At 36.6% G+C, this 25121-nt stretch overlaps 1 protein-coding gene across 1 annotated transcript in view; it reads right to left on the bottom strand.

The window, feature by feature from the left end:
- Positions 1-19800, bottom strand: part of LOC149848838 (asterix-like protein) — a 54360-nt gene extending 34560 nt beyond the window's left edge. Inside the window, exons 1-2 of the mRNA XM_090012664.1 lie at positions 19494-19800; positions 1928-2028 (exon numbers count right to left, since the gene is read on the bottom strand). Coding sequence (XP_089868790.1) covers positions 1928-2028; positions 19494-19646 — 254 coding nt within the window. The 5' untranslated portion in view covers positions 19647-19800. The remainder of the gene's footprint in view (positions 1-1927; positions 2029-19493) is intronic.
- Between the last annotated feature and the right edge of the window lie 5321 nt (positions 19801-25121).

Raw genomic sequence — 25121 nt, 5'->3', positions numbered from 1 at the left:
TGGGGCCCCCCCAACGACTCTATTGGGGGACCCCCAATGCACCTTTAATAAAAAGTAAAAATAAAAAAAAATGAAAAAATAAAAAGAATTACAAAAGGAAAATAAAAAAGAAAAATACAACATATTCCAAATGGAATATGCGCAAGATTACAATAATACCCTTTTTGGATAAGAAATTAAAAAGGTATATAAATATATATATTTATATATAGAGAGATACATATACATATAATATATTATATGTATATGTATCTCTAAGTATATAAATATATATATATTTTTATATTTACAACAAGGATTTTCGGAGATACCTTTCATGAGCGAACAAAACATATTGAAATGGATTGTCACTACGTTCGTGAAGAGTATTTGAATGGGACAATAATCTTACCCTATGTTCAGTCTGAATTTCAGATTGTAAATTTCTTCACCAAAGCTCTTCATCTACCAAGATTCATGTATCTTCTTAGCAAACTTTCGGTGATCTCACCATAAGTTTGAGGGAGAGTGTTAAAATATCAGGGGCTTTTTGGTCATTTCATATATTGTACTTTAGCGCAGTCCATTAGAGACTGAAAAGTCTTTTAGTTTTTTAGTTTTTTGTTTTTTCTATTTTTTGTTTTTTGAATTCTATGTAGTAGTTGGGGGGCTGACAGTCCAACTAGACGTTGGACTGCCCCCAACAGTCATAATACTAACTGGTGGCAGTCCAACGCATGTTGGACTGCCCCCTTTTTGTGAGAGAAAGTGAGGCTCTATAAATAGAGTCTCGCTTCTTATTGTAAGCCAATGCTTGTGAAAGCATTTTTGTGTGAATATATGAAATTCCTTTTTGGCTTTAAGCCTTGTGCTATTTTGTGAAAGTGATGTTCGGTATCTCCTTCGTGAGATTGTTACTGGTCACTTCCATTAGTGACCATTTTTATTCATGCACTTGTGTAGCCTTTCATTAGCATTGTAATAGTGCACTCTTGTTTCATTACAGATCTTGAGTAATCCATTGGTAGACTTTTGACATTTAAGGGGCCATTACCAAAACAATGAACATGTGATTCCTCTAGATCTGAGACCAGCTTAACAAATATAGTAATGTTTTGCGGTCACCCAGGGCCTTTGCTGATTCACTAAGTCTAACATTTCAAACTATAGCACGATATTCTGATATTGAAACATCACTATGCACTAGGAGAATTTATATGCATATGCATAGATGTATATGAATATGTGCATAGCTACATACACTAGAAAAAAAACTGAAAAATTCAATTTGACAACAAAATTTTCACTTTTTAGGGTATATTTTCACACATATAATGGTAAATTTCTTCTTGCAGTTTCATTTGATGACATGTTCATCTAGCACTTTGCATTATGAGACAAATTTATACAAATATTATACTTTTTCGGTGTTTTTTAAGCGATAGAACAAGTTTTTCTTTATAATCAGGTCATCATAGTTGAAACATTACAAATATACAAGAGGACCAAGAGAGAAACTAAAAGACATTTTGAGAAACATAAATATAGATGAATATATTGGGAGATTACAAGTTTGTTATATGAATAACCTAGCAATCAAAAACAGATGTAGAACCATAATGGATGGTTTTGTCCTCTACTACTAGTCCTTCCTCTAAAGTTGAATTTTCAATCCTATTTTCAGAATATTGTGACTTTACCACAAATAATCATATTCTTGGTTCTGTTTTTTTATAATGTTGATAATTTCCTAAGATTTGTCTCAGAAAGCATATTGTTTAACTTATTTCAAGACTTTCCCTTGCAACAATATCCTGATATTGAGATTTATAACATTAAATAAGACAGAAAGAACGGCTATAGCTACCGTTAGAAAATAGAATAATTAAATAAAAATGCAATAGCTGTGATTATGCAATCCATAGACCTCTGTGCAACAAGAACTTACATCAGCGCCATTGACATTTGTTTCAGATCCGTTTCCATATTTTTCATGTTTGCCAATGATTGAGCACAAAAGATGAGAGCCAACCACGAGCAAAGCTTGTACTGCATCAAGATCAAAATAAAACATCAGATGAAAAATACAGTGGTGCAAACCTCAGTCTACTACTGTCAACGAAGCAGAATAAACAGCCACACAAATTTCCAAGATATTACAGAAAGCAAAATTATTAACAAAAGAATTTACAACAATCAAAGGGTGCCCTACGCTGAGGTGCTTCAGACCCACTGGTCAAAGCAATCTAAGATTGCACCATTAAACATTTTATTCCCAAACTTCCAATTTTATTTTTCTTTTCAGGAAATCAACTGAAGAAATCTCATACACATTTCAGTAAGAAAAAACAAATGAAACAGTTTGTCAATCAGGAAAAAGATGTAACTTTTCATATAACTGAGTAATCCAGGCCACATTTGTTATACAAAAATCATGTAACTGAACTTTTTAAAAAGAAGCACTCAATGATCTAATGGAGAAAAAAGTGTTAAGGTGTAAATGTATGTATATGTATATATATATATATATATATATATATATATATATATATATATATATATATATATATTATTCATATTGTACATACATACATATATATATATATGTATATATATTTTATTTACAATGATGCAATAGGTAAATACCCATTAGGAGTATTTTGGTTATTTCGGTCCTTGTAATAGGCTGTGCCCATTAAGGGCACATTAATACTTTTATTTTATTCTTTTTCTTTTGTTTTTTTCTGTTTTTATAGGGACTATTTGGTCAAATACCAAATAGAGTTGTTGGGTTTTTCTTTTGACTAGTCAGCATAGAGTTGACTAGTCAATAGAGCTATTAGAACAGTCCAACAACTAGATTTATAGCTATTGGAACAGTCCCTCAGCTCTATTGAGGTCTCCCTCTCTCTTGTATGTATATAAATAGGGGCTTTTATCCCCTTTCATTTCTTAATGTTTCTCTTAAGCGGTCATTCTCAATAATAACAATATTTTTTACATTTTGTATTATTCTCTTTGGTTTTTTAATGTCTTGAATGCACTTAGTGCTTGTGTTGTGCCTTTGTGCTCTTGTATTGTCCCTTAATTAGACTTATGTATGTGCATGTGCACTTTGTGTTTATGATCTTGTAAGCCCTTAGAGGCCCTCATTTTGTATTTTCGCATATTTCATTGATATAGCCAAGATTGGCATTTTGCCTCTTTTTGTTCTTGAGATTCTTTGGTTCGAGTTTGTGCTTTGTGCTCGTTGTGTGGCTTAGATTCAAGGAAAATCTTGACCCGGTATGTATCTTATATCTTTAAGTGTTTCTCGTGTTATCTATCTCATGCATTATGCATGAGAAGACACTCATTTTTTTTATCTTTGAAAATTTATTTGTTATTAAAAACTAAAAAATTTAAATATTTTTTTTTAATTATCATTGAATTTACTTTTATAATGCTTATAATTTTTGTTTGATCTTGTGAAATTATATATGTGCATGCTTTTATAAGATCTAGTTTGAATTTTAGTTCAAAACTTGCTTTATTTGATATGTCCGTATACTAAGTCACAGGGACTCGGCAAAGCAGGTGCCACACCCGCGTCAACGCAACGCGGGCGCGCGGGCGGGTTCGGCACCAGGTGCGATCAACACGACCCTGGGTGCGGTCAACGCACCCAGGGTCATTTTTGTCCATATTTCGGACATTAAAAAAAACGATGAAAAGGAGGATTAGGGCAAAAAAAAATTGTTGCCCTAATCTCCCCTCTCCTCTCCCGCGCAGCTCAGCTCGAGCTCTCTCCTCCCGACGCCACCTCCTAGGCTCCTCCTCTCCCTCATTGCAGGTACATACCCTTTGGCTCCCTCTCGCTCTCTTCTTGTGTCGACAATGGAGGGGTTGAGCCCCCCTGCTCCCTCTCGCTCTCTTGTTGGGTCGGCAGGGGAGGGGTTGAGCCCCCCCTGCGCCCTCTCGCTCTCTTGTTGGGTCGGCAGGGGAGGAGCCGAGCCCCCCCCCCCCCCCTCTCGCTCCCTTGTTGGGTCGGCAGGGGAGGGGCTGAGCCCCCCCTGCTCCCTCTGTTTTCTGCAAGGGAGGGGTCGAGCCCCCTACCCTGCTCCCTTTAATTTCAGGGGAGGGGCCGAGCCCCCCCTCTCGCTCTCTTGTTGGGTCGGCAGGAGAGGGGTCGAGCCCCTCCCCCTCTCGCTCTCTTGTTGGGTTGGCAGGGGAGGGGCTGAGCTCCCCCCCCCCCCCCGATCCCTCTGTTTTCGACAGGGGAGGGGGTCGAGCCCCCGTCCCTGCTCCCTCTTATTTCATGGGAGGGGCTAAGTCCCTCCCTGTTTTTGGCAGGGGAGGGGCAGATCCCCCCTTCCTTGCTCCTGATTTTATTATATAATATATATATATATATTATATTTTTATATCAAGATAATGTCTGTATAATTGATTTGAAATTTTGAATGTATTTTTTTTTTCAGTATAAAAATAACGGATAAAGGGAAAGGACTTGCATCATCCTCATCCCAACATGTGAGTTCTGCTGCTAGTTTTGCTGATAGTTGTAGTGGGATTGATGATGTGGGGCCACTATGGGTACATGTAGATAAACTTGCAAAAACTGGAGAAGAGGGTGGTGGAAACAAGCGATTTCGATGCAAGCTCTGCGAAAGAGATTTTGTTGGGTTTTACACAAGAGTGAAGGCTCATTTGTTGAAGATACCAGGACATGGCATTTCAGGATGCAGAAAAGTTGATGAGGCAATGCGAAGACAATACAAGAAAAATATGAGAAGAGAAAGCCAATGGCCGATTTTTGTGCAGTTAGTGTGTCATTTGCAAGCCACCAAGAAGATGCTGGAAAAAAAAAAGAAAAGTCAATGTAGGAGGTAGAGGAACGATACAAACAACATTCAATACATATGGAAGAGAAGAATTGGATAGAAAAGTTGGGAGGTAGTTTTATTTTAGTTTACTCCCATTTAATGTGACTAAAAATCCTTATTGGAAGGATTTAGTAACATCCATGGCAAATTGTAATTTAAGTGGCTATGTGCCTCAAGTTCAGAAAAAATATGAACCACACTTCTAGCAGAAGAGAGGGTAAATGTGGAGGTTGCTGGAGATTAAAAAATATTCATGGGAGCAAAATAGAGTTTTTATTGCGTCTGATGGATGGACAGATATTCAAAGGCATCCACTGATCAATTTCATTGCTTGTTCGCTTAGTGGCCCAATATTCTTGAAAGCAGTTGATGCATCTGGGGAATATAAAAATGCAGAGTATTTAAAAAGGTTATTTATAGAAGTCATAAAAGAAGTGGGTGATCAGAAAGTTATACAAATGATTACAGACAATGCTCCAGTTTGTAAAAGTGCAGCATTGAGTTTGGAGAGTGAGTACCCTCATATTTTTTGGACTCTCTGTGTAACGCACAGCTTAAATCTGGCCCTAAAGAGCATCTGCAACCCCAAAGAAAAGAAAATTCACAAGCATATATGCTTTATGTTCATGGATTGAAGATTTAGAAAGAAATGTCAAAAGCATTAGGAATTTTGTTGTTAACCACCATCGTGTTAATGCTATATTTAATAAGCATTCTGACCTGAAATGGTTGAAGGTCGCTGAAACATGTTTTGCGTCCATCATTGTGATGGTGAAGAGGATTAAAAGAGTGAAGAATGCTTTGGTTAACATGTTGACTGATGAAAATTGGACATTCTATCGCACTGATGATGATATCAAGGCTCAAAAAATTAAAAAATTCATCATGATGATGATAGCAAGCGTGCAGAGGATTTAGTATATGTTCATTCAAATCTTCGATTACTTTCACGAACCAATGATGAATACAAGTACTAATTTGCTCTCTTAGTTATTTGATTATTTCTTAGTTTTTCATTTAAATATACTTGTATTGTATTTAACATTTTCAAATTGGATTTGTAACGCAGACAAGGAACATCTAAATTTTGGGATGTAAACCCAGAAGAGTGTGACTTCGAGGGAGAGCATGATTTCAACATAACAAACATGGATTTAGCTAAGCCCAGTATGCCTTCTAATGATGCATTTAATGATGAAGAAGAAAATTATTAAGATTCATTACTTCATCAGGATATACTTTGGTATGTAATTTAGTTCTTTTCTGCTTTACTTATTTGATTGATATTTAGGTTGATATATTGCATGCATGATGAATGATATTATGACAATGTTAACTGTTAAAACTTCAAAATTATATATATATATATATATATATATATATATATATATTTACATTTTTGCCATGCCGCACCCCCACATCCAAGGTTTTTGAAAGTGCCGCACCCCCGCACCCGCACCCATGTGACATAGTACGTATATAATCTAGTATTCTTGAGCATGTATTGTCGGCATTTAGATGTTTTATTTGAAAAAATCATGGTTATAAATATCAAATCATGTCCATATTTATTATTAAACTTTGTTGTGTTTCTTTTTTAAAAATTATCATATATTTTAAAATAATTTGAAATGGTGTTGTGTTTCTTTCACAAGTATGATCTTACAAAAATGTGCTTAACTTGAGTTTAATTTTTCTCTCTTTACTCTTGGTGTATTCAATTATGATCTAGCTTATAAATAAATAATTTTTATATTGATATTTGATCCTTGTGCACTTGTATTTGTTTTACATGATGAATGAGATTGTCTATTCGTGCATAAGGTATTAAGCATGATTTCTTATAGGAGTCATTCACTTAAATGTCGCTTGTTGGTCCTTTTATGGAGCATTATCTTGCATGTTTTGCATGGGATTTAAATATTATTTTTTATTGCATACTTAGTTTTTAATAAAATACTATGTTGAGAATTATAAAAAACTTCTTTGTGTTTGCCCTTTGCAGGTATAAGTGTTTTTCTTATGGTTCACTTTAGTACTTGTCCATTATTGATAGATGGTCTTGTCCACTTAGATCTTTGGTGGACATGTATATTCTTGATTAAAGACTCTTGATTCATTGCATACTTGTTATAAAATATTAATTTTAATATTGTGCCCTCTTTGGTATATACCCCTAGTGCACTTGATCCATCACTTGCATATATACTTAAATGTGTTCCTATGCATATCTTATGTGATTCTTCATAGCTTTTGTATAAGATATGTAGCTTTAAGCTATTAAGACTATTGCATATACAAGAGATTTTTTTATCTCTTTGTGAGTATCCATGATTGGTTGTACTTGTATATGCACCTGATTTTCTATATGGTTCTTTGAGAAACTCTGTATATGATTTGGTCCTCTTTAATGTTATATAACATTGTTGTCTAATAGTAGACTTATAATCTAGATTGAGTTATTTCTCTATATAGTTTACTTATATTAACTTTGTATATGATTGCATCAATTGACATTTTGTTGTGCATACGATTGCACTATATTCATTCTAAGTTTTCATCTATTGTTATTGGATTTGATTTAAAGCTTTGTCTATTCAAAATGGTTCTTATATATGAACTCACTTATTTGAAAATTTGATTCAAGTGAGTATTTATTGTCTTCTTATGACATTTGTTTTTGTCTATCACGGAATTTTTATATGATGCATCTTTTGTTTTTTACCTTGTTGTTGGGTCAGAGTTAGCCATTGAGGTGAGTTATGTGTGCACCTCAAGTCATCTTATCAATTTATAATTATTAAAATTTATGAGTGTTATGATGACACGTCTTAAATCTAATTGATAGATGATTGGCCTTTGGATCCATGTTGCTTTTGTTGAACCAGAGTTGTTTATTGAGGTGAGTTGTGTGCACTTCTGTTTGTCAACTTAGATTGTCGGCTTACAGTTTGACTCTAACTGACATTTGTTTGATCTCTAGTTTCGTGAGTGTATTGTATCACTCGTTTTGATATTTGGCCATTTGTATTATGGAGGCTTATAATTATGTTTATCTATGATGGCTATCTTTGAAACCATGGTGTTTCGAAAGGTTATGAAATTTAATATTCTTGGATTTGTAAATCTTTTACTTACCTTCTTCATGACATTAGTTTATCTGCATTACAAGTTCTCTTACCTTGTGTGTTTCCTCGTATTATGCTTCTTATGTAAGTGTCATTTTATGTAGACAAAAGATGCTTTCCAAATGTGGTGAGTTATGAGCACCCATTGGTTATTCACTTATGCTCTTGTTCTAGTAGTTGATACACTTGTTTTAAGTGTCATTTTATGTAGACAAGAAATATTGATTGGTTATTCACTTTTTGTGTGTTTTTTAGCTCATTAGTGGCATTATGATTATGCTCTTGTTCTAGTCGTTGATACACTTGTTTTAAGTGTCATATTATGTAGACAAGAGATGGTTATTTACACTTTTTGTATGTTTTAGCTCATTAGTGGCATTGTGATTATGCACTTCTTCTAGTAGCTGATATACTTGATTTTTGAGGTTTGGAGATCTAGTGAGATGATTGTTTGTGGTGGTCAAACTATTGTTGAGATTTATAAATATCATTCCCTTTGTTATGTGAGATTTTTTAAAGAATATCTCCATAAAATTTCTAAATTTTTTTGCCTTTCCTTGTATGGAAAAATGGTTATTGATAAAAAATTTATGCATTTTGTATACTTGTGATGTTTAATAAAAATCTTATTCTTTATATTGTGAGTCTTCTTGTGTGTGCTCCTTTGTAGTTTTTGTGAGTGTTCCTTAAGAGAACACTTGTGTGTTGTCCACTTGATATTGGTGGACACTTTGGTTCGTAATTGAAGGCTACATGTTTTTTTATATTAAATACATGCATTTTATGTGCATTTTATTAATAAAAATAGTAATTTTTATTGTTGTTTCATGTGCATTAAATATGCTTTAAATGCATGTTGGATATATATGTTTGTTTCATATTAATTATTGTGTTCACATTGTTGTATGCATGAATTTAATTATCTCTTCTTTTCTCGAGGGCTCTTTTGAATTGTTATATTTTATATGCATGTTGTCGGTGATGATTTGTTATCTCATTGAAATGGTTTTCTAAGAATCATTGGGATATTATTTATGCATATTATCTCTTCTAGATGATTTATATGTCCTTTAGTGATCAAATTCTCTTATGATCAATATTTATGTTTTTTCTTGAAAAAAAAATATTGATTTTGGGTTTATGGTTTGATTTCATAAAAAATTATCCTTCAGGTATGCTCCTCTTATCTTTCTTAATGATTATCTAATGTTTCTCTTGTTCAAAAATATATTTGTTTTAAAAACTTTATAACTATTGAGTTAAAATATTTTTCAATGTAGTTGGAACCTTTATTTTGTTCTCTCTACAGGTTCTTAAAGATGTGATGGATTGAGAAAGGAATATCTTTGATGCATCATATCATGAAGATGGAAATAGCTGATGAAGGCATTTGGGGAAGATCACCAATAAAAGACATTCAGATACTTGTATTTGCAAAATTCTCTGATGCAACATAAAAATAGAGACTTCCAATGAAAACACTTGCAGACTTTGATCATTCTCATTGATTCTTTTTGTATTTTCAAACTTTCGGTACATCACATCGTAAGTTTGAGGGAGAGTATTAAGTTGTATATATATATATATATATATATATATATATATATATATATATATATATATTATATATATATATATATATACTTCTAATGATGTAATAGGTAAATACCTATTAGGGGTATTTTGGTTATTTCAATCTTTGTAATAGGGTGTGCCCATTAGGAGCATATTAGTACTTTTACTTTATTTTTTTCCTTTTGTCTTTTTCTGTTTTTATAGGGACTATTTGGTCAAATACCAAATAGAGTTGATGGGTTCTTTTTTGACTAATAAACATAGAGTTAACTAGTCAATAGAGTTGTTGGAAGAGTCTAGTAGCTTTATTGAGGTCTCCCCCTCTCTTGTATGTGTATAAATAAGGACTTTTATCTCCTTTAATTTTTTTAATGCTTCTCTTAAGCATTCATGCTCTATAATATCAATGTTTTTTACATTTTGTGTTCTTCGCTTTGGTTCTTTAATGTCTTAAATGCACTTAGCGTTTGTGTTGTGCCTTTGTGCTCTTGTATTGTCCCTCAATTGGACTTATGTATGTGCACGTAAGCCCTTAGAAGCCCTCATTTTGTATTTCTGCATGTTTCATTACAAAAAGTAACCATATAAAAGCTTTACTTGGACATAAGGGGAATTATCTAGTGGTAGATAACATAGATAAGCATTAAAAAGAAGTAAATTTCACCATCTTAGCATACATGTATACGTAAAGCATAGTCTCAGATATATCTTAGCCAGGCAATTTCTCACAATAATATAGGTTTAATTGATAATCTTGAGAAAATCTCAGAAAAAACTTGATGCTTAAAAAATATAAAAAATAGCATACATAAGAAACTAAAATGTTTATATAATAAAGTACACATATAATAAAAGTGATCATTAAAATATATAAAAAAGGAAAAAAACTATTTAAGATATAGAAAATAAGTAAAAGCAACTGAACATCATGATATTATCGCGATATATATATATATAACAAAATATCGCAGAATTTGCCTTTAACCTCATTTTGTGAATTTACAGCTATATTATCACTATATTTTCAAAATGTTGCCTATATCTGTGACTATGATGTCAAGACACATAAAGGACCCAGGTTGAGCATGGCACAATTAGCTAGCAGGCCAGGACAGACCAACGTCAATTAACCCTAATATCCAAATCTGAACTTGGACCTAAGCCTACCCATTTAGGGACCAGTGTGTGTCTAGTGTATAGCCTTAATAGGGAGGTACCATTCCCGAAAGCTCATTAGTCATTAATGGGAAAAGTCCTAATGAAGAGATGACTAGGTTTCAGTGACAAAGATGTGCATCCCGGGATGTTGGTAGGCCTTTAGCTAATGATAGAAGGTCTTCCCTAGAAGGCAAGTGAAGTCAAAATAAACAGCAAAAATTTCTTGTTGAAACCTAAAATTTTGCAGTTTTTGGTTTTCCATCAAGAAAAGGTCATGCAAAAGAAAACTATATACTAAAAGAAAAAGCTAATCTAAATCTTGAGGAGAGAAAAAGGAAACCAAAAATGTGACTGGTTATGCAGGATAGTACAAAAATCAAGTCTCCGGCTCTCCATCATGTAATGCTGTCAGTTTACAAAATCAGATGCACCTGTGGAGATTTCTGGAAGAAACTTCCATAACTTACATGGTTGTCAAGGCATTTTCAAACAAACTGCTAGGTCCAGAAATTATTTTCCAGTTTTCACTTCCTTCATCTATCTTCTCCTTTTCAACTGTAGTATAAGTGAGCAGTTAAGCTCACAATTGGTACATGTTCTAATGCTCCTTGACTCAAAAGAAAGGTCATAAGTTTCTGAAGGAGTTAAACAATGTTGATATCATTCTAATACCAAAGTAGTGGGGTTGTGGAGATTAACAGTTATCGCCCTACTTCTATATTGGGTTCAATTAATCAGACTAGTGAAAACTCTTGCTATCACATCAAAAGCCTATTTTGTATGCTATAATTGATCCCTTCCAGAGTGATTTTGTACATGGATTGCATATACATGCTAGCAAATGTGGCCATCCCAGGAGACCAGATTTCTTAAAGTGGAGCTCAAGAAGGCCTTTGGCTCGATTCACTAGGATTTTCTAATAAATAATGAGATACATGGGGTTCAGGCATTTTTGGATTCAGTGGATCAAAGAACTTATATCAACAACAAACAGTCTTGGTTAACATAAATGGCAATTCTGATGAATATTTCCCACTTACAAGTAGGGGTGTCAACGGGTCGGTTTTGGTTCCGACCTAGGTGGAACCAGACTTGGACCAGATTTTTGGGTATGGTATTGGATCCAGACCCGGATCTAATTGGGTCTAATATAAGAGAAACCATACCCGGACCCGAAAAGAACTACATGAACCAGTCCCGGACCATACCCATAAAATAATATTTTTTATTATTTTTACATTGAAAATTTGTGGGTCTTAATCAGAACTCGGGTCGGGTCTCGGGTCGGGTATAAAATTTCAAAAACTATACCTGGGTCCATGTAGTAATCGGTCCTTCTGGTCCGGACCCGGGTCTTAATCGAGTCTTCTTATTTGTCACCATACCCGGACCCTATAGGGTTTGGTCCGGGTCGGGTCCGGGTAAAACCGACCCGTTGACAACCTTACAACATGGATTGCGACAAGGATGCCCACTGTCAACACTTCTATTTAATAGCATAGGAGAGAGTTTTGTTACAGTCCAAAATATGATCATAGATCCAAATCTCATGCCCAGGATCCAAAGCCCTATGAGGGTTGACCAATAGGGTGTGGATCCCATGTTAATGATGTAGCAGTTGATGTGGCTTCTCTAATTGAGAAAAGATTAATTATTCAGAGTCCTAGCCAAGAAGATGAAGAGTTGGACACATGGCATCACAAGGAGGCAGGCCAATTAGCAGAGGGGCGCACATGAGAAGGGCGTGAATCCAGGAGAGTCCTAGGGGACGTCCCCCCTTCTAGAAGTCAAATAGTAAATTGCTTTTAAGAGACCTTAATTGATTTGGTTAATTAGTGTGGAATCCTTAGTTAAGTATGAGTCCTAACTTAGTTGGTTTCTTAGCTTTTCTAATTAAATAAAGTTTTATGTACGTGGAACTCAACCCCAACCCTCTCTATTTAAAGATGTCCTCGATAGGATTATTGGCATTGATGAATTAAATTTAAGTTCTTAGAACCCCTCTCTCTCTAGTTGTCCCTCCTCCCTCTCTCTCTAACGTCTTTCGCTCTCTTCTCTCTTTCACATTTCTCTCTCTACATTCTCTCCCCTCTCTCATAACTTCTTCGGTCCTCCCTTGTCATCAGTGAAACATGCCTCCAAGGGTTGGACGTTCAGCACTTCTCTAGAGCCCAAGCTCCCCCAGAGTCTCAGTCCGTATGTTTTTACTATTCTAGCAGCCTGTATGGCATTTCCGCATTGCAGATCGTGTATTCAAGTTTCAGAACGTGGGTAACTCTTTCCTAGCCAGCTACAAACCTCCAAGGTACCTCTACAACACTTCTTTAGCCTTAGATTAGCATTTGTTGGTTTCCTAGATCTCAAAACCCAAAATCGCATCCTTTTGGGTACTCGAAACACCTGAATTTCCTAAATCAATAACTCCAGACCGTCAGCAGCCTTTCCCTGTGTTTGGATCATATCCTAGATTGTCACACACATCCTTAAGTGACCCTAAAACCCTTGGACCAGGTCCTCTTAGTTCTGGAACGAAACTGCACCCGAAACGCTTATCAGGTTCAAACCATACCTACCCGAGTTGGTCGTTTAACCTTGTTTCCACTGTTTTGCCCAATCTGCAACTACGAGAAACCTCAGACCTCTTCCCCATTGTGTCCAGCAAGCTTAATTGTTAAAGGTGGCACCTAGACGCAGACCCACCACCTGAGTGACTAGGTTTAGGCGGTGGGACCATGTATTATTGCATAATGTCGCCTAGCTCGCCTAGATTGAGACCGCCTAGGCTTAAGCCTATGTCGGTCCAAAGTTGTCAGTCGGGAAAGCGGGAAGCAATTCGGGAAGCAAAAGCGGGAAGCAATGCACTTCCAAAATTTTAGGAAGCAGGAAGCGTGGGACGACTTAGAAGTGCACTAGGAATCGTATCAAAAGTGACCTATGAAGCAACCTAGGAAGTTAACCGGAAGGGACCTATGAAGCGAAAAAAGAGAAAAAAGTAAGAAAAATAAAAAAACACAAAAAAAATAAGGGAAAGCGAGCTTCAACTAAATGGAAAGCTCACTTCCCAATTTTTTTTTGTGCTTCCCCATATACTATAGCGCTTCCGGTAACACTGGGTCGGTCCACTTTTTTTTTGCATCGACTGTATTCAACCTATAATAGGGAGAAAAGGTCCCTTTTCCCCTTTTTTCACCCCTCTCCCTCGCTCGGTTCTCCCTATTTGTCCATTGTTGTTGTTAATTTTTTTGTAAAGAGGATTTTATTTTTTGTATATTGTTCATTCACATTGTTAGTTGTATGGTTTGTTTATTCAATTGTTAATTTATTCTTAATTTGTTTGCATTGATTATCTAATATAATTGTTTTACTTTGTTTAAGGACAAGTTATTATTTGTCTATTGCTTATTGTTGATTGATTTTATGTTGTATATACATATTTCTTATTAATTTTAGTAGTTTGTTTGCATATTTTGTATGTTTTTGTTTTTGTTTTTGTTTTTTTATTTGGGGTACAACCTAGGCCCCGCCTAGGCCATTTTAGGGGCTCACCGCCTAGGCTCCGCCTAACGCCTATGACAACTAAGCCAGTAGGGTTCTACACCCCCGACATGTGTACCATAGATTCCACGATCTAAGAATATGAGGTTCGATCCTCTTGAGTCTGTGGAGCTCAAATTGCAATACTCGTCTGTTAAAAATCTGAACCCACCTTCCAGGTCTTCTTCTGGACCACCAACTTTGGAATTTTCAGAAGGTGTAACAGAGTGGTATCAGAGCGAACAACATACCATGGAGGAATCTCAACCCCTATATGAGGATAAACTTGAGGATATTCGTCGGCATGCCGAAAATGCGTGAGCGATTGCTGAGCGAACCCATCTCAAGATGTATCGGCAAAGGCAAGAGAGTGCCGGCAAAACCACACATGGAGTGCATTGAAAGGGCTATCGAAGCCCTAGAAGATTAGATAAACGCTCCCCACAAGTGAAGGCATGACACTGACCAGGGTACCAACTTCAATGGTGGCCGAAGGAGACACCCAATCGAACTGATTCTCGGGGAGCCACCGCATGAGTTTGCTCAAGGCATGGGTAAGAAGCCTCACCTTGAAGTCCCTACTTTTGTAAGTGAGAATGTGCATGAGTGGATCTTTAAACTCGAGCACTTCTTTACCTTCCATAACGTGCCCCCAGAGGCACAAGTTGCTAAAGCGGTCTCATACCTGAAAAGTGGTGCCCTATGATGGTATGAGTGGCTTAAAAGGGCTACAGAAGCCTTAGGAGATCGGCAGGACACTCTCCATAAGCGAAGGCATGGCACTGACCAGGGTGTCAACTTCAACAGTTGTCGAAGGAGACACCCAATTGAACTGATTCTCAAGGAGTCACTGCATGAGTTCGTTCAAGGTATGGATAAGAAGCCTCACCTTGAAGTCCCTACTTTTGCTGGTGAGAACGTGCGTGAGTAGATCTTTAAACTCAATCACTTCGTTACCTTCCATTACGTGTCCCAGGAGGCACATGTTGCCGAAGCGATCGCCCACCTGGAAGGTGGTGCCCTGCGATGGTACGAGAGGTTTGCCCTTGTATATGAGAAGCCCACATGGGCTAATTTTAAGGACCAAATCATGGAGAGATTCGACATCTACGATAGTGGCCTTTGGAGGCCCCAATCCCTGCATGATAGTTCTATAAAGTTGCTGACAGACTTGCCACCGACGACGATTCCTTCTCCAACAGGATCATCACCGATATCACAGCAGTGCACCATGGATCGAGAGCATGTCCAGTCAGACCGGATGCCCCAACATGCTGAGAATACCTCTGTGCGCAGTAGGGCTACGCCCCTATGTGCAAAAGTGAACCTGCCCACCGATTCACCTGATCGAAAATTAGGCAGTGAGTTGATGTTGTCAGATGAAGAACCGACTACTATTGAAGGCAACTAGGTGGAGATCCATGGTGAAGAGTAAAGTCATGGGGTAGACACGCTTGTAGCTATGGGGAGCACCCATAGTTTTGCTAGGAAAAATGTTATTGTGGGCCATTACAAAGGGCACCTAGAATTTGATCATATGGTTAGGGATGAGACAAAATGTTAAGGTATTGAAGTCTGCTCAGTTGCAGTTGTGAAGCCGCAAGGAGCGAGCCTTATGTCAGATCTATATCAGGTTCCCACCTTTAAAGTCCATGTGGAGTTTGAAGTCCATGTGGTATTTGATCCAGGAGGAATTCAACATCAAGAGTGTTGCTTGCTTGAGGGAGTTCCTACTATCATCTTGGAACTCGGTCCCGGCAGATTGCGAGCTAGCAAACAAGCCAAGCTTGCTACAAGTGGTGCCAAGAACTTTTATGAGATATGATGTGCAGTTGATCAAAATCTCATGCTTGATCCTGGTGGAGTGTCCAATCAATTGTGTCACGGTCTCCACTTTGGGGGCAAAGTGGTGCAGAGTGTGGTGGTCTGTTACGGTCCATAATATGACTGTACATCCAGATCCCGTGCTCAGAATCTAAATGCCACCTCCAAAGCCCTACGAGGGTCGATCAACATAGTGTAGGTCCTAAGTTGATGACATGGCAGCTGATGTGACTTCTCTGATTAAGGAAAGGTTAATTGTTCAGAGTCCCAGCCAGGAAAAAGAGGAGCTGGACACATGGCATCACAAGGAAGCAGACCAATTAGCAGATGGGCCCACATGAGAAGGGCATAAATCCAGGAGAGTCCTAGGGGACGTCCTCCCCTTATAGAAGTTAATTAGTAAATTGCTTTTAAGAGTCTTTAATTGATTTGGTTAATTAGTGTAGAATCCTTAGCTAAGTATGAGTCCTAGCTTAGTTGGTTTCTTAGCTTTTCTAATTAAATAAAGTTTTATGTAAGTGAGACTCAACCCCAGCCCTCTCTATTTAAAGAGATCCTGGAGAGGATTATTGACATTGATTAATTAAATTGAAGTTCTCGGAACCCCTCTCTTCCTCTAGTCATCTCCCCTCCCTCTCTCTTTCTAACATATTTCGCTCTCTTCTCTCTTTCTCATTTCTCTCTCTACATTCTCTCCCCTCTCTCACGACTTCTCTAGTCCACCTTGGTCATCAGCAAAACAAGCCTTCAAAGGTTGGACGTCCAGCCCTTCTCTAGAGCCCAAGCTCCCCTAGAGTCCCGAACTGTGTTTTTTGCTATTCCGGCAAGCCATGTGGCGTATCCGCATTGCAGATCATGTGTTTGGATTCCAAAATATAGGTAACTCCATCACAACCTGCTATAAACCTCCAAGGTACCTCTACAATCCTTCCCTAGCCTTATATTAGCTTCCATTGGTTTCGTAGATCCCGAAACCCAAGACCGCATCCTGTCAAATACCTAAAACACTCGAATTCCTTAAATTGATAACTCTTAACCATCAACAGCCTTCCCCTATGTTTGGATCGTATCACAGACCTTCACACATCCCTAGGTAACCCTATAACCCCTGGACCAAGTTCTCTCAATTCTGGATTGAAACCGCACCCGAAACACTTACCGGGTTCAAACCGCACTTACCCAAGTTGGTGGTTTAACCTTGTTTCCACTATTTTGCTCAATCCGCAACCACGAGAAACCTCAGACCTCTTCACTATCGTATTCAGCAGGGTTCTGCACCCCTGACATGTGTACCACAGGTTTCATGATCCAAGAATCTCATGTTCGATCCTCTTGAGTTCGTCAAGCTCAAATTGCAATACCCATCCATCAGAAATCCGAACCTACCTTCTGAGTCTTCTTCTGAATCACCAACATGAGAATTTATGGAGGGTGTAGCAGGTTTAGACCATCTAGTGGCTTTGTTTAGGAAAGCAGTTGCATTGGCATTCATATCATTGACCATGCTACATAGTGAGATGTCATTAGCTCAAGTTGCTCATGACATTTGATTGTCCCAAATTTATAAGACATGTCTTATCTGCCGACCTTTTGCATTTCCCTCAAGATTAAGAGTCAACAAATCAAAGTGTGACTTGCAGACATTCAAAAAGAGGTTATTAAGAACATATTTTGTGTAAGCAGGGTACTCTGCCCCTTGAACACCTAGGCATGCCATTAGTTAAGGACCTAGCTATAGCTTCACAATGAGCATCGGCGGAGGACGGAATCGCGTTGAAGCTTCAATTAGGCTCTGTTTGGGTGCATGTTACCAAAGTATTTATAGTGTAATCAGAGACGATTATCAGATGTGGCACTCATCTCACGGATTTGGCTGCCATTTGAGAGGAGTAGGAGGGAGTCGACAATTTAGGCTGGGAATCAGCTTACTCCAACTCCTTCAAAATACCCATTTGAACTCCTCTTAAAAAGAGGAGGTATTTGCAACTCCTTGAATTACAAGAATTTCGGTGGGTTCCAAAAATTCCAATGGTTCAAAATTTTTATCCCATTTAACTCAGTAAATCTTATATTTACCTATTTTACCTCAATAAACAGTGGGTTTTCACCACAGTAAATCCTAAATTTTTATGTTATATATATATATATATATATATATATATATATATATATATATATATATATATATATATATATATACAGACATAATATATACATACATACATATATAATAAATATATATATATATATATTATATATACATAATATATATATACATAATATATATGCATACATAATATATATGTGTGTATATATATTATAGAAGATATATATATACATACAGGCCGAGGTAAGGGCTAATTTATAGGCCCCAGCCCAGCCCAAATACCATGCTACCGGTTACCAAGCATGGTGAGAAATCAGAAGTAGTTACAAGACTGAATCCTTGAAGGAGTAGTTTATAGACTGATCCTTGAAGGAGTAGTTTATACTTCCAAACAAAAGAGGGAGTCCACAGCTCCTCCCAAATCCATTTCCCTTGAATTCAGGTGGTTCTACTCTCCGCAACTCCTTGCAACTCCCTCCAACACGGGTTCCCAAACAGAGGGTTACGGAAGCCTAGGCATTTATTCCTTGCACGCCGTGTTATATTAGTTAAACATGTGTTGGTTACACCTTTTATCACGTCTCTCTTGATAATCTCGGCAAAAACTGAAAAAAGAATTATAAAGGTGATGAAGTCATTTCTTTGGAAAGGGGTTGGTAAAGAAAGGAAAACAACTTCGGTTAGTTGGATCATAGTTACTCTTCCAACTGATATTGGTGGTCTGGGTATTAAGAGATTGAAATTTATTAGTGGAGCCTTCGTTGCCAATTGATGATGGTGCTTACATACCGAGAAGAAAGTCTTGGAGCAGGTTTACTAGAAGGAAATATAAACCTGAGGGAGGGTGGAATTGTAGGTGTAAATGGCTCTCGGGCTTATGGCTTTACTGGGCATATAAGTTTTGGAGACTTCCAAAAATCATATTCCCAAACCCATCCAAGTAACCCATGACCCTAAAGTGGTGATTGGATGAAGCCACTTATCCAGATAAACGAGGATAAGGTGGGATTGTCAATTTATGGAACATAATTGAATTTTCCATCTAATTCCACTTATCCGCATAAGTTGGTGCGTTCAAACACCATTCAAAGAACCAACCCCATCATCACCCTCATTGCAAAACGACCCTCCAGAAATTTAACACAGACAAACAGCAGATGGATCAAAATCTCCAAGAGAGACAAAGAGTACCAATTGGGCTCACAAAGAAGCGCATATCGAATCAACCCCAAATACAGAAAAACTATCAAATTTCACTGTGGGGAGTAAGAAAATTAAAGGAAAATAAAAGAATGGTGGGTGGAAGAGGAATGGTTACGCTACCCGGAGCATGACGCCCATAACGCCGAAGAAGACAGCGATGAAGCCGGCGTAATCGATGGGGAGGTCCTGCGGAGAGACCACCGGAGGGACGTACTGCTTAGCCGCAGACGGCTGTCTCGGATCGGAGGCTATCGCTGACGATGAGTGCGACATATCTCTCTCTCACACAAAAGGTGGCACAGAGAGGGATCTTGAAAGAAAGGAGGAAGATGAAGAAGGAGAGAGAGAGAGAGAGAGAAACAGCCCGCCTCAAATGAGAATGGATGACTCAGAGTAAGATCTAGGGAATAAGTAATAGCAATGATCTGCTGTCACCTGTTGAGTTGTGAGGCTTTTCTCCCTCAATGTGCTTTTTCTGTCGGAATAACTCCTGATTAAGCCAGTGACAAATCTGGCAAGATTTATGAAATTCTCTCAAAAATATCGCGAAAATACCTTGAAGTTAAAAATAGTAATTTCTCACGATATTTTCAATTTCTCGCCATTTTTTGTCAGGACCATAAATATTGCATTCTAAACATGATATTAATATTTTTATCGGCTATTTTAAAATAAAAACTGTGTTTTTATTTTTAAATATTTTATATTTTTATTTAATTATAAAAAAAATTTATTGTTTTTATTTTTAATTATTTTTTTATTCCAAGAATTTGCCAAAAAATAAGAGATTTACAAAAAAAATTATTTTCTTGAATTTTTAAATACCAAGATTTTATTGAATCAATTTTGTTTAATTAAGGCTTCTTATAGTTCATTTCATTAAGAGTTTTCTTGTTTTTTATTAAGGTTGTTTTTCTTTGCACTACAAGAAAAATGTGCATTGGCGACGGATGTTCCGTCGTTGTACATTTTTGTGACGGATTTTACGATGGACTAGCAGCGTATATCACCCGTCGCATAACTCTAGTCGCTAAATTACGACAGAATTTATTTGTCGTCAATCCGTCGCTATGTTGCGACGGCTTAGCGACGGATGATGTACGTCGCGAATTCATCGTTAAATGGAGACCGATTTGGTTATGCGACAGAATTTAATCTATCGTTATTTTTGTCACTACTATTTATCGACGGATAAGTATCCGTCGCTAATTTGCATCGCAATGTGGCGACGAACATTAACGACGGTTTAAATTCCGTCGCAAACCGACGGTTGCTTCAAATTGGTGACGGAGTAGCGATGAATAATATTCGTCGCTACTCCGTCGCTAATTTGTAATAAAAAAATTTAAAATATTTTTTTAAAATATTTTGAAACTCAAGAAAAAATGTTCGTATAATTCATATATCCTGCTTATAAAAAAAATAGTACACATTAAAAATACATACAAATTAAATACAAATTCTAAGTTAAGCAAACTTTAACAACCAAATACAGTCCTTGTGAAGTTATAATTAGTTACAAGTTTGTCAAACAAATTAAACAAAAAAATCTAATTCTCGTCAAGATTTTGGGCATCATCCTCTTCATTTTCTCGATCTACCCCTCCCTCCATAACTCCATCAGCTACTCTATGTTGATCATCTTCAGCATCCTACAAAAGAGAACCAAAATGTTAGTATTTATAAACAAAACATAATGAAATAAATTATATGCAATTCACTTAATCTAATGCAACAAAGTAAATGGCTGAATGACACATAGGCTAGTAATAAACTGAAGGACCTAACAAAATTATAAGGAAAATTTTATAGTAATTCAATCATGCATACCTGACGGGCACCTGAGCTCATGTTGAATGCAGATGAAGTTCCCCTGTCCTGAAAAAAGTTGCACAACTCATTACGTACAATGTTGAGAATTGCTTCATTTAAAAAGTGTTGCATTTTGTCCTCAAGACGCTGACAGACACCATCCCAAGACATAGCAGGGTCAATAGGACGTTGGGAGTTGATGCTGGCGGGAGAACTCTGTGAGCCCGGGCTGCAAGAGGCAACGACTGGTGTGATGTTCATGTTACTCCCAAACCTGAACACGCGACTCTTTTGAGGTTCACCTGTAGCAGTCACCCATGCTGCAGGATCAAAAGACGAATGTTGAGTGGAGTCATTGTTATATTGTTATATCATTTGTTGCTCGTATGACTCCTATAAAGTAATAATTAGAATATGAATTAATAATTAAGAATTATAATGTTTATGATAACATAATTCAAAGTAACTTATATATTATAATGTTTATTAATACAATAAATACATACCGTTGTCGCTCTCGCATTCTCTGATACAAAATCTCCCGTGCTCTTACGTTTATGTGTTTCAACAAACACATCCTTGTAAGGCACAATGCCTCCTTTTTCTGCTTCCTGTAATGTTTCATGATATAAAAAATTGATTAATAAATATGCAGAAATACTTACAAATTTGCCAAAATATATACATATATATATATTGATGAGTTACCATTTTCTTCTGGTGGCTCCCAAAAGTCCTAGATTCACCTGTGTGTAGCTGTGCATCGAGCATCGCTGTTTAATTTTGTTCAACCTTTGCTGAACGGTTTCGAAAATCATTGCTCACCCACTTGTCGCACATACCCTCCCAATAATATCTCCTGATAGTAGGAGGCTCATGGCCCTTCCACTGCAGTGGATCATCTATCCCACCAGCTGCTTTTTTTGTTGCACTCTTCATATTGTACAACATGTCGGCAAAATGATTGGCAGACACCTTCTACCACTCTACCCCCGCGTCTTTCTCCTCGTTTGCACTCGCGAAGCGATGGGAAGCCTACAAATGTATTCAGAAAGTTGACACACATAAATATAAAATGCTTCTTGTTATGATAAATGGTTGCATACCATAAATGAGGAAATCAATCTGTCCAACACCTCTTTCGGTTACTCTTTTCATTATGCTATCGTCCTTGGAAGATGATGCAGTAATGACTTCGTAATTCCTCGTATTACTTCTTGTTGCTCAAACCTCGCACTGCACATGAAAAGATACACATTAACAATTGAATGTCAATATACACTTTTTATAAGATAAATATGAAACAAGTGACAATGAAATACTTACGGTCGACCATCGATATACACCATTTGAATTACTTATCGTGGGTCACACTGAGAAGTCTCTGCATTCGACGCAGGTGGGTCATGTGTAGACGAAATAGCACCTACAGAACAATGAGTTAGAAATTCACACAATATACATTTCAACTAATCAAATATATAATTATTTAAATGATATACCTATCGAAGGAGCCCATGAAGATGAAGGCTTAGACTGGCTATCACTGGGTGCTTGACGAGTGTGTCCTCTATGAATAATATTCTAACAAATAAAAATATATTAGCAATACATTCAAACATTGTAATACATTTCAATATATTTAAATCAATACAATACATTTCAATACATTCAAATCATTCTAATCATTCAGATCAAATTGAAAAAAACTTCATGCAAGACATTCAAATATTGTAATACATTCAAATAATTCTAACATGTTACATGTGCATTCAATTCATAACTCTCTACCTATCGAACATACATAATCAATTCGAAAAATATCCGAGACATGCATTACATTCAAAAATTGCAGTTATAGTTCAATATATTCAAATCAATACAATACATTTAAATACATTCAAATCAATCTAATCATTCTAATCAAATTTAAAAAAAAATAATGCAAGACATTCAAATAATTCTAACACGTTACATGTACATTCAATTCATAACTCTATACCTATTGAACATACATAATCAATTCAAAAAATGTCTGTGACATGCAATACATTCAAACATTGCAATTATAGTTCAATATATTCAAATCAATACAATGCATTTCAATACATTCAAATCATTCAGATCAAATTTAAAAAAAACTTTATGCAAGACATTCAAATATTGTAATGCATTTAAATAATTCTAACACGTTACATGTGCATTCAATTTATAACTCTATACCTATCGAACATACATAATCAATTCGAAAAATATTTGAGACATGCAATACATTCAAACATTGCAGTTACATTTCAATATATTCAAATTAATACAATAGATTTTTATTGGTATTCAAATCAATACAGTATATTCAAATACAGTCCTTGCGTACCTTGCCTTTGGTTTCAGTACTTTGCCATTGTACTTTTTGAGTTCCAATTCTGATCTTTTATATACCACTTTTAAATCCATATGTGCCTTCAGATTATCCTTCGTTTTCCTTTTTTACATTCATTATTGTATTAAACACATTATCGAACACATTTTTCTCCACATGCATGACATCCAAATTATGTCGTATCAATAAGGTTGGCCAATATAGTAGTTCCCAAAATATAAATTTCTTTGTCCAATTGTGATTCTTCCCAAATCCAATAAAGGGCATTGACCTACGGGCATCTGTCAGTCAACATGGAAAGTATCACAATCTTCTTAAAATCTCTATGTCAGACAACCTTGTTTGTAGACCTTCTATTTCAGTTGTGCCTGCATCAATCTAAATGATTTTGTATCTTCCATGCAGTACAGACATGCTAACCTCCCATGTGTGCTCCAACCAGATAACATACCATATGCAGGGAAGTCACTGATTGTCCATAGAACAACAACCTTCATATTAAAGTTTTATTTTTTGTGGGCATCGTACGTGAGAACACCGTCATCCCACAGTATTTTCAGTTAATCAATCAATGGCCTCAAATATACATTGAGATTTTAGCCTGAAGATGTCGGACCAGGGATCAATAGAGACAAGAAAAGATTTTGATGCTTCATACACAAGCTTGGAGGAAGGTTGTATAGGGTGAAAAATACCGGTCAACACGAGTATAGGGTTGATCTACCGCCAAATGGATTAAATCCATCTGTACATAAACCTAGCCTAACATTTCTCACTTCCAAAGCGAAGTTTTGATGAGTACGATCAAAGTGCCTCCAAGCTTCTCTGTCAACAAGATATGTGATCTTGTCTTTATCATGTCGAACTTTATTTGCATGCCATATAATTTGTTTAGTTGTCTTCGAAGACATATAAAGACATTGCAATTAGGGGTGAGAGAAAAGTAGCAGAGTGACTTATATGACACTTCTTTTAACCTTGAGCTATTATTTCCCTTTGTCTTTGGCTTGAACCGAGGATGTTCACATGATGGACATGATCTGCTATTTTCTTGATCTTTGAAATACAACATGCAGTGATTGGGACAAGCATCTATCTTTTGATACCCCATACCTAGAGCATTGACCATAACCTTCGCTCGGTAGAGATTTTGTGGCAATTTCTCATCTTTGGGCAACATACTCTTCACAATAGAGCACAGATGGTCAAAACATGATTGACTCAAATCAAACTCGAACTTCAAATTCAGTAGTTGAAGAACTGCAGACAAGATAGTGTGACTCTTGCAACCATTCCACAGTGGTTCATCAACATCTCTAAATAAGTCATAAAATGTACTAGCTGCATCATTTGTTGCTCTTTCCTCTACCTCAGTTGGTGCATCATTATGTCCCACATCATAACCCATTTCTGATCTTGTAGTATCAAATATCAGATCCATATATGGATTATCGTGCACCACATCCACCCTTGCATCATAATTATTCCAAAATTCTTCACCATGAAACATTCAATTTTGATAACCACTAACGAAACCCTTCCTGTATAGGTGGTGT

Source organism: Nuphar pumila, chromosome 1 (genome assembly GCF_984573655.1).
Source record: "Nuphar pumila chromosome 1, dmNupPumi1.hap1.1, whole genome shotgun sequence".
Taxonomy (NCBI): domain Eukaryota; kingdom Viridiplantae; phylum Streptophyta; class Magnoliopsida; order Nymphaeales; family Nymphaeaceae; genus Nuphar; species Nuphar pumila.
This window is presented reverse-complemented; position numbering and strand designations above follow the sequence as displayed.